General features: G+C 42.7%; 1 protein-coding gene across 1 annotated transcript in view; it reads left to right on the top strand.

The window, feature by feature from the left end:
* Window positions 1–2537: 2537 nt before the first annotated feature.
* The window catches only part of ASXL3 (ASXL transcriptional regulator 3), a 76200-nt gene continuing 61007 nt past the window's right edge, over window positions 2538–17730 (top strand). Inside the window, exons 1-3 of the mRNA XM_083187447.1 lie at window positions 2538–2687; window positions 3382–3490; window positions 10993–11090. Of these exons, the coding sequence (XP_083043573.1) occupies window positions 2556–2687; window positions 3382–3490; window positions 10993–11090 (339 nt within the window). The 5' untranslated portion in view covers window positions 2538–2555. The remainder of the gene's footprint in view (window positions 2688–3381; window positions 3491–10992; window positions 11091–17730) is intronic.

Here is a 17730-nt window from a genome sequence, read left to right as displayed (position 1 = left end):
AAGGTGCCCATACACGTTACAATTATTGTATACATCTTGGTTTTGCGATAAGATCAGATGAGATGAGATCTAGTACAAAAAGTATGTGCAGCACATACTTTTTGTACTAGATTTCATCGCAAATCCGATATGCAATGAGATGCGATATTGTATACAATATTGTATACAATAATTGTAACGTGTATGGGCACCTTGAGTGATTGTGATCATACTACAGATAATAAAAGATAACACTAATGATATATGCGCAATATCATTAACGACTTGTGCTCCAGTGGGTTATTAACAATGTCCTCTGGAGTCTTGCATTTACAGACTAGGGAGGACATCTTTAAAGAGGCCCATGCTGCAGAATGTAGCATTACCCCCACTCCCCCTGCCTTCTCTGTTTGCATCGGCGCGTATGTGTGCGCTTGCCAATGCCGGCACCTGTGACTGGTCCCGTTGGGCTTAACATCGCTGGGGAAACACATTGTGTAGTATGTACCCAGCTAAAGGGTTAGTGCTCAATCTGCTTTCCTAGTTGTGATGTGTATAAAAAGATCCTGTACAAAAGACAATTTTTCACACATTAGTATCAGGTTTTGTTTTCTTCTTGTCAAACGTGGGGACACAAGGAGAACTATATTAATTGTATTCATTTCCTCATTGTTGGGAAATATGTCCTATTATCTCTAGATGCAGAGGAAGCATTCACCAGGATCCCATGACAATTTAGCTCAAAACCATGGACGCTTCCTCACAAGTGACCAAGTCAATGTCTTTCCCACTTTATACACAACAGGGCTGTGCTATTTCCACACCTAGCTTTGACCCTTCTGATCTAAATGTTTGAAGATACCATTTACCGTTACAGCCTCTCCGTATATTCAGGTTGTAAGGACTGTCTATGTTTTTGAATTACATCTTGCATACTCTGCAACAGCGGAGAACCTTTATCAAAATCAGAAGCTACGCTTTCACATATTTTGAACCGTCAAACGCACGTATTACATCCCAATTCAAATTGCTTAGCAAAACCACCTAGCCCTCATCTCATGTATATGCCGCTTAAATTTCAATATTGTAAAGCAATGGTCAGTGAGGGTATAAGGAGTGTAAGGTGTCAAGTAGAGGTTTATTTATTCCAGAAGCATTGCAATATATTCTGATAACTTAATCTGCTCTACACATCTGATGCACCAGCAAAGATAGAAGCAGCAAGGCTTATGGGTTTATAATATCCCAAGGGAGTGAGATTGTGAAAACAAAACACTGATATGAAAGTAGAACAGCTTAATTGTAGCTGTTTAAACAACTAAATTGTAAAAGTTAATCCTGTTTTGAAGGATAATCCTAAAATGTATTCAGTCTCTAGTGCTGCTGCGACCCTGTTTTTCCTTTCGAGAGTATATGTGGAAAATGTAGTTCGTATCAAACAAATCTAAAGTGCTTTTGGCCTTTATGGAATCTGGTAAAAAAAAATCTGGTATGCTTCTTGGATACATAATGCCTGAAAGGATGTTTCTTCTCTTAGAAGAGGCCATGTTATTTGTCTTTGCAGGTTCATCAATTAAGATCGTACATGCATAGGGTTTTAATTTGCAGTTTTATCATGTCTCTAAAAAAAAAAAAATCCTCTACATAAAACCAATTAGTGTTATTCATTTCTTAATGTAGGTTGACATGCCTCCTTATGTGCAAAGCTTATTGTCATAGTGGAAGATGTTGTATGATTATATGCGTTTTCTGTGATATTCTGTTTCATTGGTTTGATGAACTGGTAATAAAGCAAACTCTAGCTGATGGTAATTGTTTGCATAATGTTCCATTTGTCTTTATTGCACCACATTTATTGCGATTTGACCATTGGCATTTGCATTTCATTCATGGGGCTGTATTCTATCTGTTCAAATCTAAAACTCGCTCTTATTACAATATCTAAACTAGGCCCTTCCACCAGCTAAAGTATAATTAGTGTACATCCCCCACATAAAATCCTGCACGGAGCCAAATACTTTAACATGCAGCAGCAACTTAATTTTCACTCTTAAGACAGGATCCCACCTCCCCCAGTCCAGAAATGTAACTACTTGTAACTTAAATCTCTTTTTCCGGGGCCTTTTCTTGCTATTCCTTTGTTGCCTTTCATCCTACGGCATACAGCTGCCATTGAACTTGCCTTTTTTTTTTCCCTTCTGATTATTCATGTGCATCAGTCACATTGTCTGCAGCATTTTCAAAAACCACAGCTTTCCTGTGTTCTACTCAATGATTTTGCTTAAATATTTGGACAATGCTTTTTCGAAAGCATACAGTTCTTCTGGCTTCTTTTCTTGTTTCTTTTGTTTTAGCATGGAAAAACATAATTATATTGCACAGATTTTCCCCCTGAAGCCTATGGAGCAGATGCATTTGATTAGGATTGTCGAACCCTTTATTGTAATGTAGATGCTTTCAGGCTCGAAAGAATTTCTTTAAAGGGGAGCATGAACAGAAAAAGGAAGCGAAAAAAGCAAGGGGTAGAGAAGACATTGTAAGATATAGCTGAGTTCACATGTTTTACACTCCTTTTCATGCATGTTATCTTGCGTTGTAGTGGTACTTCTCCGTTGGCTTGCCTAAATGCAATGCTTCATACTAACACTCGTGTGGGCGATGGGACCTTCTTCAAAATCCCTGGGAAATCGGGACTCTATGCTCTTAAAGTAAGTAAAAATGTTCTGCCAGTGACTCATATTTTGTAATTATGCATTTCTAATTAGGTTTTATATACGGTTTTAACATTAAATGCATAGAATATTTGTGTTTATCAGATAAATGTATCACTGGTTATACCAGGACATAGTTGGTGATCTCAGCCTTGAACAAATTGTCTTGATACTGTAACTGTTTCTATTAATGATTTTTAGGTGGCTTAGTTTAGTTTTTATTAAACTTTGTTTCTACTGTACTTTAAACTGAACTGAGTGTGATTTTACAGTTCATATTTTACATGCTATTTACTACTAGGACCTAAAGTGCATTAGGCAAGCAAAAAGAAAATGTATACCCCTTATGCAGACATTTGCTGGTAGCTTTTTCTCTACAACAGGCATGGGTAAACTGTGGCCCTCCAGCTGTTTTGAAACTACACATCCCAGCATGCCTTTCCATAGTTTTAGCATTCTCTAATAGCAAAAATGTTGCAAGACATGATGGGACTTGTAGTTTCACAACAGCTGGAGGGCCATAGTTTGGACATGCCTGCTCTGAGAGAACACTCATTTTGGTGGTTGTGGTTTATAGTAGTTGATCTGACTAGAACAGTGTACTGGGTCATAGTGCCTTGTTAATACTTTGAGGCGTATTCTCTATTTGTCTGCCTTTTACATTAACTGTCTCTATTCCACGTGCCTTCAGAAAGAAGAATCTATTTGCCCAGCCGATGGAACGCTGGAAATAGGCTGCGAGTCAGAGTTGGATGGGACTGAAATGGCAGAGGCAAGCAGCAATGGAGAGGAAAATGAAGGTAGGGGCTTGATATTAAAAAAAAAAAAAAAAAAAAAAAAAACAATAATTAGATCAAAATTGATCCAGCTTGTTTTTAGATGCTCAAACATTCTGCTCCCATTGAAGCCGTATGTGATGGCAGGTATGCCAGATAACTGGAACTTTTCCAATTGGCCACACAGGACCTTTGCTACTAACCTTTGTACACTGATCTGGTCATTCAGTTCTGATGTGAATCAGAAGGATGGCACGGCACCTATGTGACCTACTTTACTTTCATCATATTCACAGATATGCTTCGAAAAACATACTATTTGCTCTATTCTGTAAAGGTTGTCTAGAAAAAGAGGGGTCGATGTATGAAGCAGTGATAAGGGAGAAGTGATCCAGAGAAGTGGCCTGTGGCAACCAATCAGCTGCTCTATATAATTTTATGTTATAAAAATTATAGATGCTAGTTCAGTGCTGATTGGTTGACATGGGCCTCTTCTCCATCTGGCTCACTTCTCCTTTATCACTGCTTCATACATCTACCCCACAGTCTGTTGGTTTATTTTCCACACCAAAGCAGCAAGTGGTAACATTTGTGAAGTGATTGACTAAAGCGAATGGAAGGGTTTTATTCACACTAGATGTTTGGGATAGTGAAAGTGCATGATACTTAAATACAGATGTGTCCTCATACACATCATACTCCTACTCACCAGGTCCCACGTGACTGTTCGCGTTTGGCATCTTTATTCCTTCTTCTTTTCTGTCTGTAATGCATTTTAATTGCAATGTATTTAGGAAGCATGTGTAGACTGTGTGCTGATTAATTATTGATACATTAAGGCCCATACACACTAGGTGATTTTTTTTTTTTTTTTTTACTCTGAAATTCGATCAAAACGGCTGTTTTGAGCAATTTTCACCTGAAAGTCACCTAGTGTGTATGCCCGCCCCAGCGACAGCCCACTGGCAATGATGCGCACTCCCGCATCATCGCCAGCGAGGTGGGGCGTCGACTGGCTTTACCAGCACATATAGCGATGATGGCTGGTTTTTCAACAATAATCGCTAGGTGTGTACGCAGCGCGGGCTGGAAGATTTTTTGGTACTTGTGAGTTATCCGGGCGTCCGATTTTTAAATCGGGTCGGATCGGGACATCGCATCGCATCGCATGCGACCATCGGATGCGATGCGATGCGATGCGATGACCCGATTTTTCCATAGGAATCAATGTTAAAATGGACTGAGTCCATTTTAACATGGAATTCAATGGGAAAAAGGGTCCTTTTCATACCCCTACTATCCAAGTGGGCATGGAGTTGGATATAAACCTGTGGCGAGCGTAGCGAGCCACCGAGCCCGAAGCGTGGCGAGCGGACACGGAATACCGTCCCCTCGCGGGGCTCGCCACGCTTCGGGCTCGGTGGCTCGCTACGCTCGCCACAGGTTTATATCCAACTCCATGCCCACTTGGATAGTAGGGGTATGAAAAGGACCCCTTTTTCCATAGGAATCATTTTAACATTGATTCCTATGGAAAAATCGGGTCATCGCATCCGATGGTCGCATGCGATGCGATGCGATGCGATGCGATATCGCATCGCATCGTATCTGATTGTATGCCTTAACTTAAGGCATACAATCAAAAAATCGGACGCCCGGATAACTCACAAGTACCGATTTTTTTTCTTTCAGCCCATCTGACCGCTCCGCTCGCTCCCCCGTCCACTCCAGATCATACTCACCGCCACTGAAGGACCGCCCCACTTGTCCGCACCACTCTGCCTGGCTCCATATATATTACTGGCACCACTACCCACCAATGATGATGTATATATTACTGGCACTACTACCCACCAATGTATATATTAGCCAGTAATAATATATACATTGCTGGCATAGGCCAGCAATGTATATATTACTGGCACCATTACCCACCAATGATTGTTCATTAGCCAGTAATATATACATTGCTGGCACAGGCCAGACTGTATATAATGTATATTTTGTTATGGCGGTAACGTATACATTGCTGGCACAGGTGAACGGATTTCTCCCTATGTTCAATGCTGCAAATGAAATCGTAGTCGTGCACATAGGCGGTATTTTGCCTGATAGGGGCTGCGTGGGGTGCAGTTTACCTGATTGCTGGGCTCCGAATATACACAGCCCAGCAATCAGTTCTGAATCAGGCCCCAAGAACAGAAATGCACTGAATAAAATGACCGCTGTTCCCACCCTTAAAAAATTCAAACCCCGACAATTATGTAAATAGCCTTATAAGGAAAGATGGTACTTATGTATTATCTGGGCTCCCATGTTAAATGCACCCCATTTTTTCATACCCCTACTATCCAATTACGCATGGAGTTGATTTTATATAGTGTGGCGAGCGCAGCGAGCCACCGTGCCCGAAGCGTGGCGAGCGCAGCGAGCCCCGCGAGGGTACGCGGTGTCATAAGAAAAACGGGAGCCCAGATATTACATAAGTACCGGAAAGATTTTCAGCAAAGTCTTTTACCTCCTGAAAATCTCTGGCTCTTTTGGAAAAATAGCTCAGTGTGTAAGCACTACTTTGGTTTCTCTAAATATAAATCTTGCGACCACAACATTTTCCTACCAGTGTTAAGTAATTTGCAGCCAACTCACAGTTAAATGAATTTGCCCCCAAAAATGTATTCCCCCCCCCCCCCCCGACTTCTGATGCCACTTCCAGGTGTGTGTACTGGGAATTTGTCAGGTCTAGCAAGCAGGAAACTTCCTCCTGTCCATGATGCTGGAGCAGGGTTGTGAACGCATGTAGAGATCCCAGATTAATGCATGTTCCCATATATATTATATCTCTTATATATTTAGCCAGATCTGTCACTCAGTAACTGTGTATATAACGCTGGGCGGAGTCACTGTATGACTCTGTCCAGCGTTATACACACACTGATCTGGCCTAATATATATGTGTGTATGCCCAGCGTTCTACACAGAGTGAACAGGCAGAGTGAAACCCCCCCCACACACACACACACACACCCCCCTAAGGATTGAGGACTCCCCAGTCAAGGGTTAACAGCCGACTCAGCTGAGCAACGTGGGGTGCATGGCATCCGACCCCCCCAGAGATCAAGGAGCCCAGTAGCAGAGTGAGGGGAGACACGATCGGCAGCAGCCGGCTCAAGGACACAGGTACTGCCATGCTCCCTAACTCCAGCCAGCCTCAGCGCACGATTGCCAGCCCCCAGAGACATTGTACGGTACCTGCCCAACAGTGCCCCAGACATTCCCTGACAGGACATCCAGCCAGATAGTGAGACATAGCCAGGAGCGCATGACAGCCTCCCACTACAAACGTCCCTACTGTTCTGATTATACAACACAGCGCCCTCTATTGCTGAAACTGCCACATTGTTCTTAAAGCTCTACTCCCTCTATTGGTAGGAACTGTCATTACATTGTCATCCAATGCACCCTCTATTGGTGACTCTGATATGACATGCATGATCTACAGCGCCCCCTGTTTGTGGATTACAAACAATTGTGCACAGTTCAGGCTACTGTCCGCCCACACCCCCAATCGCCCGCAGTGGGAGGAGCCGCTCAGACACGCTACTCTCTGTCCACATCCTCATAGGCTATACAGTCGAGGAGGCAAGAAACTGGGACCACACAGACAGCAGCACTGCCCCCTGCCCACATTGACTGCGTCTGGGGAGAACAGCAATAAGAGGCGCAGGTCGGTGCCCACCTTGGGACACCATTGCTGTTCAAAAATGGAACCTAATGCAGTTACAAACAAAAAACACCTATTCATACCCCAAACACCCCCCCCCCCCACCTCAAGTACCCACAACAGCACTGCAAATGACTGTCACTCTAACAACACCACAGCACCCACATACAGTAGGTCACCCTTGCACCCGTAACACCACCACACTCAATATATGGCAGCACGGATGGTGTAATGGTTAGCATTACTGCCTCACAGTGCTGAGGGCATGGGTTCGATCCCCACCATGGCTCTAACTGTGCGGAGTTTGTATATTCTCCTTGTGCTTGCGTGGGTTTACTCCGGGTACTCCGTTTTCCTCCCACAATCCAAAAATATACAGATAGGTTAATTGGCTTCCAACAAAATTAACCCTAGAATGTCTGTGTGTGTACACGTGGTAGAGAATATAGATTGTAAGCTCCACTGGGGCAAGGACTGATGTAAATACTCTCTGTAAAGCACTGCAGAATATGTGTGCGCTATATAAGAAACTGTTAATAAATAAATATCCCCACACATGCCACTACAGCACCCACATCCTCCCCTAAGCACACTACTCCACACACGCCACTTTTAGACCTGACCCTCAACCAACTCGCCACCACCACACACATAAGACACCACTGCACCTCCACCACCCACACATCCGCCTGTAAACACACCACAACCACCCCTCCCCCAGCCGCATTACACCCAAACCTGCACATACCCCACACACGCTACACTGTCCAGAACCCCATCCGCTGCACACACACCCCATAACTTACCCATGCTAACCCCAGCCACCACCCTGCAATGCTCCACGCACCCACTCACAACCATCACCCCCCCAACTACTGCACCCGGCACATGCTCCTTTAACACCTACAGCACTAAACCTACCAACCAAACAACAACCACATGCCCAACCCCCACACCTGCAACTTAAGCACCCACAAAATTGCACCTAAGACCACTCCCCCACCCACAAACACCTTCATCAATCCCACTCAATGCACCACCAAATGTAACACCACCACACCTGCACCTCCAACATCCACAGCACACCCCATCCTAATGAGCCGCCGAGGAGAGGTACCATAGAGGTACCATAGAAAGCTGGGAGCAGGTAAGACAGTGGGCTTCCCTCTCCCTCCCCCCATCCCGCCCGTGAATCAACGCTATCCTCCCCCCCCCCCCGGACACGGAGGCTGCGGGCACCCGTTGCAGTATAGCCCGCTGTCTTTTTCCTGAGCCAACCTGGGTCATGGCTTGGTATGAAAGGGTTATCCCGGATCCAGGAACCCACAAATCCAGCTTGGGCCCAGTTCTTCAAAGCTAAGGTGATCGATTATCTGTTTAGGATTCTTCAGCATCAAGATGGTCTCCATCTTGTAATCAAACACATTTGCATAATGTTTGTGTCATGTGTGATCACATACCGATGCCTTATGTAAGAGTCTGTATTGACTTGGAAATAGTTATTGTATTTAGAATCAAAGTTAGGAGTTCACTTACAAAATACATTTTGGTATGTTGTCAATATAAAATACTCTCTCTTCCTAATGTGTTTGAACCGCCCTCTCCTGATACTTCCCACAAACGCTCCTTGATTGTCAGTCTGGTTTTATTGGTTGAATATGAAATAATTTAGTATTTCTAAAACCTAGTTGGAGAAAATACATTATATTTTTTAAAAGTACAGTAATAATGCATGCTGGTAATGTTAGTGTTTTATATGAGAAAGCTCTCTAGCTCAGATGCAGTTTCTGTTTTGTGACTCTTTTCTTATGAGTGATGCATACAGTATTAGCAAACTTAAGTTATTGGGGGTATTCCTATTAGTTGTGGGATTTTTTTAAAATCCCATTTGTTTCTCACATGACTTTTACTAGTTTAGATACATTACGATACTAGTTGTGTAAGAGCTAGATGCATATTACTTGGTGGGAAGTTTAACAATCGCTTCTAGACCAAGTGGGTGAAATTTAATAGGATGAGCGATTCAGAAAGTGAGAGACTTGTTAAGAAATCTCCATTATTTTCAAAGCGGCAATCATTTACAATTCAAAATCAAACTGGTTTTGCAGTGTAAATGATTGCCGCTTTAAAAATACTGGAGATTTCTTACCAAATCTCTTACCAAATCTCTAGCTTTCTGAATCGCTCATCCTATTAAATTTCCCCCATTAGGTTTATTTGCAGGACAAAATATCCAGTAAGGATGAGATCTACCTGACCCAAGCTCATCCTACCCCAGCATTAAGGTGACAAATTGCAATTAATACAAATAAATGTTAAACACTAATACTGTACAATATTACTAATACTATTTTTACACTAAAGCCCCAAGCAAACTACACATTTAAAAAGAAAAAAACAATATCTGTCATTTTTTCCCTTCCGAGCAATATCATTGAAAAGAGTTTAGTGTGTATGCTCAATTTTATCAAAGATGCATATGTGACCCCCCCCCCCCCCCCCCCCACATACACATTGAGAACTATGGGCAGTACTCAATGTGGCTGGCTCAGCAAGCGGGCACAGAGAAAAAAAATCAATCCTTCCCGTTTAACCCCCGCTCCGGCCGCTCACTGTATTCAATGTTCAGGGGGAACCTTCGCTCCCCCAAACAGCGAGGTTCGCAGCTGATGCAGGGAGCCCATTGCATTTAGCAGCGAGCCTCACTGTTTTGGTGGCCACACACAGTTTCCACGTCGCTGTAAAAACCCAGACTTTTCTTCAGCTTATAGTATTATGCTAATATACAGAAGTACACCAATCAGGTTCTCATAACTCATAATTCATCAGATATACATTAAAGCAGATGGCAAAGGCTTGTTAACATTTTATGCGGGTGGATGTTTGCTATATAGCCAATGATAACGTCATCGCTGAACAATATAGTTTACCGATATTGTTCAGTGTCGCTCAATTAGTCCACCCGCAGCCTATATCGTTTACTATATTGGCTGCAGTTCGGGTCATCTAGTGTGTACGGGCCTTAAAGGTTTCCTGTTGTAACAGCTAAATTCAGGGTGCACGTAAAATGCCAAAGTTAATTCTATTGATTTTGCATTAGTGCCTGTCTTGTCAGAGTAGGTATTTGAGTGGTTTAGTCCCAGCTATTAAATATGGCAAAACGAACTGTAACTGATGTTGTACAGTAAATGGATGTTGATAAAACGATAGTCTTTTAATCAACGTTATTTCCCATGCACCTAAATGAACAAATGTTCTCCTTTTCTGTGGTAAAGAATTGTGTGTGTGCCGTTTCAGCACAGCTGTCTCTACAGCACGTCACATGCTGAATAGGGGTCTGTGTTCAGGGGCTGAGATGCTGTCACCATACTGCCTCATGCTTTGGATGCTCTTTGGAAATATCCTTGATTGAAAAGGCTGACATGGCTTTTTTTTTTTTGGGGGGGGGGGGGGGGGGGGGGGAGTGCTGGTTCTCTAGACATGGAGTGGCTTACTGGCAACTTTACAGTCTTTGAAGCAATTCTGCAGTTTTGTCTGAGATAAAGGTGCATGTCATATGTGCCTTCCCTGTGTGTATTTGTTCAACTTAAAATCTTTGTTTTCCATTTAGTTTGGCCAAAATATCTGAACTATTAATTTTTATATTCTAAAGTTAAAATATTTAGTGGAGTGTAAGAAATAAAACACAACTTCTGTTCCCTTTAGAAAAGCATATTCTTTCATTTTTTTGTTTTGTTTTGTACAGAATAATTTTTGAGCCTTTGCCTCCTGATTAAAAATGACCGTGTTCTTTTATTGTGTACAGTGTGCCTGAAGCAAGTGACTGAAGAAGCGTCTTCCAACCGAGTACAAAGCAAGCTAGCGTCTTCCTTCCAGCAGCACACCAAAAAGGCACTAAAGCAGGTAACACCAGTGTCATCCCTTCATTTACTTGCTGCTGCAAATAATTTCATCTTGAAAATTTTTTTTTTTTTTTAGACTTTGTGCAAGTAAAGTTAACAATTTCTAATCCTATAATCTGTACTAATTGAGTACTCATGGTATTTTCTGGGTCCCACATTTTCTTTAGACATTTGGTGCATATGTTATATACTGTACAGACGCAGCAATTATATAACAATATTTGTGCAGGATGATTGGATGGTACATTGCAAAAAGATATTGTTAAAAATGTTCTTGCCTAAATCTTTACTTAGGCCAGGGGTTTCTAAACTTTTTTGAATCAAGGTGTCCGATACTATCAGAATTGTAGCCACGGCATGCTAGGCCAAAAGGTTCTGATGAGACATTAACGCTTTGAGTGCCAACGTTGCTGTGAGGGATGTGCCAAATATCTGCTAAAAATGCCAGCGTCGCTCACAGCAACTGTTCTCTTTATTGGCGCAGTTTTTAACAAAACTTAAATTTATTGACGTCCGCTAATTTTCCAGCAACAACTAAAGCGATTCATATTCCTCGACTTGGCATTTTTAGCGGAGGTTTTGCACAACTCTCACAGCAACGTTGGCACTCAAAAGTTTTAGAAAAATATAATTTAAATAAATTGTGTTAATATGTCATCTTTAGGTTTCATTATGTGGTGAGGAACCAGATTTGCTTTGGTTTGTCCACATATTATATGATTGGCAGCCCCAATCACTGTTTTTGCCTATTACATTGACCGTAATTAATCTGAATTGGTTCAGGACCACCAGACTGAAGCACCCCTGCAAGGGTCTCAAGTCACCCAGGGTGCCACAGCACACAGTTTTGGAACCACTGACTTGGGTACTAAAGAGCCCATTCAGTCTCCTGTGGAGAGGGATTTAGTCTCCTGTGGAGAGGGATCTACCGTCCCCGCACTCTCCTGTGTATTTTGTTCCACAGGTTACCCTGTGATGTAGTTCAACGTGTTGACGTTTACTAATTTGATTTATCTTCATTATTATACAACCCTATCAATGAGTATATAAGTTTATTTTCTCAGTTGATTCTCTCCATGCCATTGTTTCTGTATGGATATTATTAATAATCTGATTTGGTATTTAACCCTGTGAGAGAAATATATCTACAAATAATGGCCGCGTCCCTCACATTTGTACAAAATCAAATAAAAATGTTATGTTAAAAAAATCCTAAATAAGGAAAACATTACAGGTCATTATGATGAACAAAAATGTTTGTGTGGGCAATTTTCACACCTATCTTGACAAATTCACTTGTCACTCAAAGGGTTAAGTCAGTCACATGTTGTTGCCATTGAAAATTGTATTGTGTTTGACTGTATTGGGTTCTAAGAATACACTTGGGAACAGATTGCTTATGTTGCAGTTTTAATATACAGAAAACGTAAAAAACTTTCTCAACTTTATGTCCTAAATAAGATGTTATGTATCTAAAATATGTAAACGCATCAATAAAAGCTCCATTTCCAGCAGCAAGAAAAAAACAAAATCTTTCTTGCGAATACAGATACATTTGCAGTCACACTTGCACCGTGACTCTGATATGACTTGTATCCCATGATGCGCCCGCTCATCGGCATGCAAGTGCATCTTTTTTCACATCCGTGGTCATTGACTTTCCATTAGCTACACCCCAGCGTGTCTAGTTACAGGTGCACCAGTCATGCATGTGTGGCTGCATCACACCTATGATTAGCATCGCTGCATCTGTAATACACATGAGAGGAACACTGCGCTACGATCTCTGAAGATAATATGAATATCAATTGATCTGCTTCCTGTTAAATAAAAACACACAGGCTCAAAATAATATTTTAATTTTATATTGACTAAAGCGGTTTTATAAATCACACAATAAAAACTATGCTGAATATTATGATCAAATATAGTAAATCTTCTAAAAATAAAATATTGTACATTTCTGCTTCTTTTCACTCTATTCAAATGCAAAATTACATTAAGCAAGCAGTATGTAATGAATTAAAGGGGTTAGTAGAACTTATTAGAAGCCAGTATTATTATATTCAGTTACAATAAGTAGCCAGTATGCTTGAAGCAGCTTTAAAAAATAAAATCAATCACATGCAATTTTCAGGTATAACCCCCTTTTGCACACACTTAATGACCTGGGTTTTTGTTCAGTGGAAAAGGATCCTAAAACTCTCCCCCATCCCCAGGCCAGTTACCCAAGAATCAACCCTGGGAAACTTGCAGTGTTGAACAGCAATAGGACCTGGGTCAGGGGGCAGTGTGAAGGGGTAATCTGGATCATCTGTCCCAGGAATTATTTGCCGCATGTAGAGAGCCTATTCCTGTTAAATGACAGTGTCCCATGGGAGGTCAAGGAACACAATGCTGTCTGTCCTGTTATGTAGCCAGCAAGCATTGCTCCATGATGGTTTGGTCCTGAGGTGGGTGCGGCAACCCAGTAGCTCTCAGATGTGAGATGACATGACCTAATAGGACTGAGGCCATGTCCCAGGGTCCTGGTCTGTGCTTGGGGATGTTATGTGATGTCCTCTCCAAGTGCTAACTTAAAGAGACTACACCCTTGTGTAGTGGGAAAAAGGTAAGTCCTGAGTATGATCAGGCTAGAACCCGTCTTCCAAATACCAGGTCATGTGTGGGATTTTGGTGTAAAAGCAGTTTTATAGTTTTAAAGTCTCTTCAATAAAGCATTGTCCCAGTCCCAGGCACTTGTTGGTGGTATAGCAACAATACAAGTAACAATGCTAGGACCAATGTATTGCACTTTTGTCCTATGCTGCTTCAGTATATTTACCATCCAGTGATCCTGTCCCACAGCGGTACAGTGTATAGAATAGCGTGGCCTTGCAGGGTAGCGATTGGGGATTTTAGCAGCTTAAATAGTGCTGGCGTAAAATTAGAAATCCCAGCTGCCACACTGAGACAATACATGGGGCCTACGTGTTAGTCTCCTTACTAGGTGCAGAAAGCCACAGGCGTGGTGAGAAGTCCAGGCTGCCACATGGATGGAAGTGTGACTTCAGTATCAGTCTTATTGGCATATATTCAATGCCGTGGGCGAGCGGTGACTGCGAGCAGGACTTTTTGCACGCAGTCACCGCTCACCCTGTCAGTATTCAACTGACCCCCCCTCATACGCAAATTCCCCCTCGCTCCGTTTTTTGAGCGAGGGGGAATTTGCGAATGTGCCTCCAAAAGCTGCGAGAGCTGAGGCTAATTACAGCGAGTTTGCTGCACTAACCGCGGCTCTCGCAGTTTAGGGGAATCCTCGCCGTTCTGTGACTGCGAGGATTCCCCCGGAACGTTGCATAGTGCGAGCGGCCGGCGCGGGGGTTAAACTGCGAGGATCACTGGTTTTCTGTGATCCTCGCAGTTTAACCCCCTCGCCGGTCGCTCGCACCGGCATTGAATATATGCCATTGAATCAGATTCTGTACAATGTCAGCTAAAAGTACTCTGAGATTTTTCATGCAACCAATTAGTTGATATTCATATTATTTGTGCTATATATAATTCAGAGACCCTAGCACGGTGTTTTTGTTGTTTATGTTGCTGTTCTACCTAGCACCACTTCACTCTCCATTGGACCTTTGTAGCAAGAAAGTGTTTTTTGGTTGCAATACTCACCTGACCTACAATTGCCCAGCTCCTACTGGCTTTTTATTGGTACTGACCGTGTGATAACTTTTTTCTCATTTTCGGTGGTGGTGGTGTTACAGCAGCTTGCAGCCATGCAGCCTCTTGGACCCCATGGCTTTGGTATAAATAGAGGGGTAAATTATGCATCATTTTAGTAGAAAACAAGCACTTTTACAAATTAATATATTTTAGCAAGTGTACAAAGCAAATAAGCTAAACATGTACCAAATATTTTTATTATGGTGTAAAGTATTAAGTGCTCATAAAGGTAAAAATAGACTCTCTTAACTTACATTAATGATTAACCCATTATGCCCAACTCCTAAATAACATAAAGGGTACAAGCAATTAGTTAAAGCCCCCATCCACTAGTGAGATGTCTCTCCGCAATAAATTGGATGCGTTTTGCTTGCAATGTGGGCGGGACCTTCCCTGGAGGATTTGAATGCGATTTTCTACTTGCGTGGTTAGTTATATCCGATTTATAACATGCAATCTATCCTACTGTGATCGATCTCATGTGATAACTCTGAAAGGACAGGGTTTTTTAACCTGCGATGCACACATGCAATTCATCAGGTTGGGTGGACTATTACCATATAAAACCTTTTTTCGGCGTAATTGCATCTGATCACATTGCAGGTGTCCAAATGCACTGCGATGTGCACCTATTGTATAATTGCGAGAAATATTTATGGCAACCGCTGAGATCTGCAATTGAGATGCAAGGCAAATGAAAGCATGCCTGTCGTCACAGGAAAAGGTCATGTGATGTGCCAGTTTTCATGCAATGCATCACAGCAATGTGTCCCAATTAAACAAAAACAGGCCATATTGCTCTAGTGGATGGGGACCTTTAGCGTGCAAGAATGTGTTTAACTCATACATTTCAGCCTAGTGCTGTGTTTCTGCTGTAGTATTAAAGAATAGAAGTGCAGTTTGTGGTGCATGCGATATATATTTATATTAGTATTGTTTATTTTGTGTTACAATTAAATTCTTTCATAATGAAGTTAGAAATTTGGTTTTTGACGGATAGGCTGAGTGGGAATGTCGAGTTTTAGTATGTGTGCCAGGAGGATTCATGTAAACATGTTTTCCTCTAAAAAGGATAGATTGAACACTTAATGAAACCAGAAATTCTTTTATTTGGAAGTCTGTTATGCAAAGCACACAGTTCACACGGGCTGGATTTAAAGATCAGTAAAAGAAGATGGAATTTATCTATAATGAATATGTTCCACTTGACAAAGTGCTTGATCTAATTACTTTTGTGATTGCATATATATAATTTCTCCAAGTACAAGGTCTGCCTAATCCAGTGGTCGCCAACCCGTCGCTCATGATCCACTGATAGCTTGTCTGAGCAAAACGGGTGGCTTGACCACTGATGCCCGCCTGCCTGCCCGTATGTCCGCCAGGCAGCCCCCCCCCTGTCAGATGCTGCTGCCCCTGCCTTCCCCTGCACACAGAGAGACAGATGCTAGAAGTTATTTCACCTCTAGCGTCTGACAGGAAGCACAGCTCTGCACTTCCTGGTAACGCTGCAGAGCTGTGTGCCCTGTCAAGAGGCTGGAAGTGAAAAATGACTTCTAGCGTCTGTCTCTCTGTGCGCAGGGGAAGGCAGGGGTGGCAGTAGCAGCTGAGGGGCGGGTGGCCGGACACAGGGCGCATATTAACCCCTTGGCAATGAGCTAGAACCCTTGGCAACAGACATTAACCCCCCCCCCTGGCAACAACCAATAACCCCTGGCAACGGACATTAACCCCCCTTGGCAACGAGCAAGAACCCCTGGCAATGGATATGAACCCCCCCCCCCCCCCCCCCACCTTGGCAACAAGCAAGAACCCCTGGCAATGGACATTAACCCCATTGGCAACAAATTTTAACCCCTTGGCAACAAACAAAAACCCCTGGCAATGCATCACCCCTTGGTAATGAGCAAGAACCCCTTGGCAACAGATATTAACCCCCCTTTGGCAACAAGCATTAACCCCTTGGCAATGAGTATTGACCCCTTGGCATATATTCCTTTGTCCACTGCCACAGTTGGGAGGTATGCATTAGGTGTGAGGGACATTGCAATGTGTGTCAGGGGCATTACAGTGTGCATCATAGTATCATAGGTATTATGGTATGCTGCATCATGTTTCAGAGAAATTGCATTGTGTGGCATAATGTGTCGGGCATTACAGTGTGCATCATATTGTGCAGGGGAATTATGGTGTGCGGCATAGTATCAGGGGCATTGGTCAAATTTTAGTAGCTCTTCGGGAGGTTTTTTTGTCGCGAGGAGCTCTCGCTCAATTAAGGTTGGAGACCACTGGCCTAATCCATTCTGAGCGTTATACACCTTCTGCCAAACCAAGGAAACTAATATATTGTAGGACCCAATCCATTTACAAGAGACATTGTAAATAAGAAGACTGTGGGCAAGGCAGTATTGCATACATTTACATCCAATATGCAAATGCCACTGGGGGGTGGGGTATTCAATCCGGGATTCCATTTTCAGGTCCGACCGCACATCAACAGTCGGAATTCAATGTTCCAAGTGTTGAGTGTTGGAAAGTCTGCGAATCTGCGATAATGGGCGCGGATTGTCAAAAAGGCAGTGAATTCAACAATCCGCGGCCGTTTCCGACAAGACAGATCGAACTTTTTAAAAAGTTGGACCTGACATCCTTCGATGATGTCGTTAAGGAGAGCATTGAATAGGGGAGTGCCAATAGTTTCCTTTGGAAAATTTCAGCACAGATTAAATACCCCCCCCCCCCCCCGGGTTCAAATTATACCACAAAGGTTGTGAGTTGCCATTGCCACGGCGTTAAAATGGCAGCAATTGCACTGCATCTTGCAGCCTGTTCCCAGTTCTATGCAAGTTCAGGCTGCCGTAAGGTGCATCTGTTGCCATTGTAACTCGAACGTCAAAGTCATCATGGGTATTTGGATTGACCCCTAGGGGTTATAA

Source organism: Crinia signifera, chromosome 5 (assembly GCF_055691185.1).
Source record: "Crinia signifera chromosome 5, ASM5569118v1, whole genome shotgun sequence".
NCBI classification, from domain to species: Eukaryota; Metazoa; Chordata; class Amphibia; order Anura; family Myobatrachidae; genus Crinia; species Crinia signifera.
The sequence above is the reverse complement of the archived record's forward strand: the minus strand, read 5'-3'. Positions and strand labels throughout refer to the sequence as shown.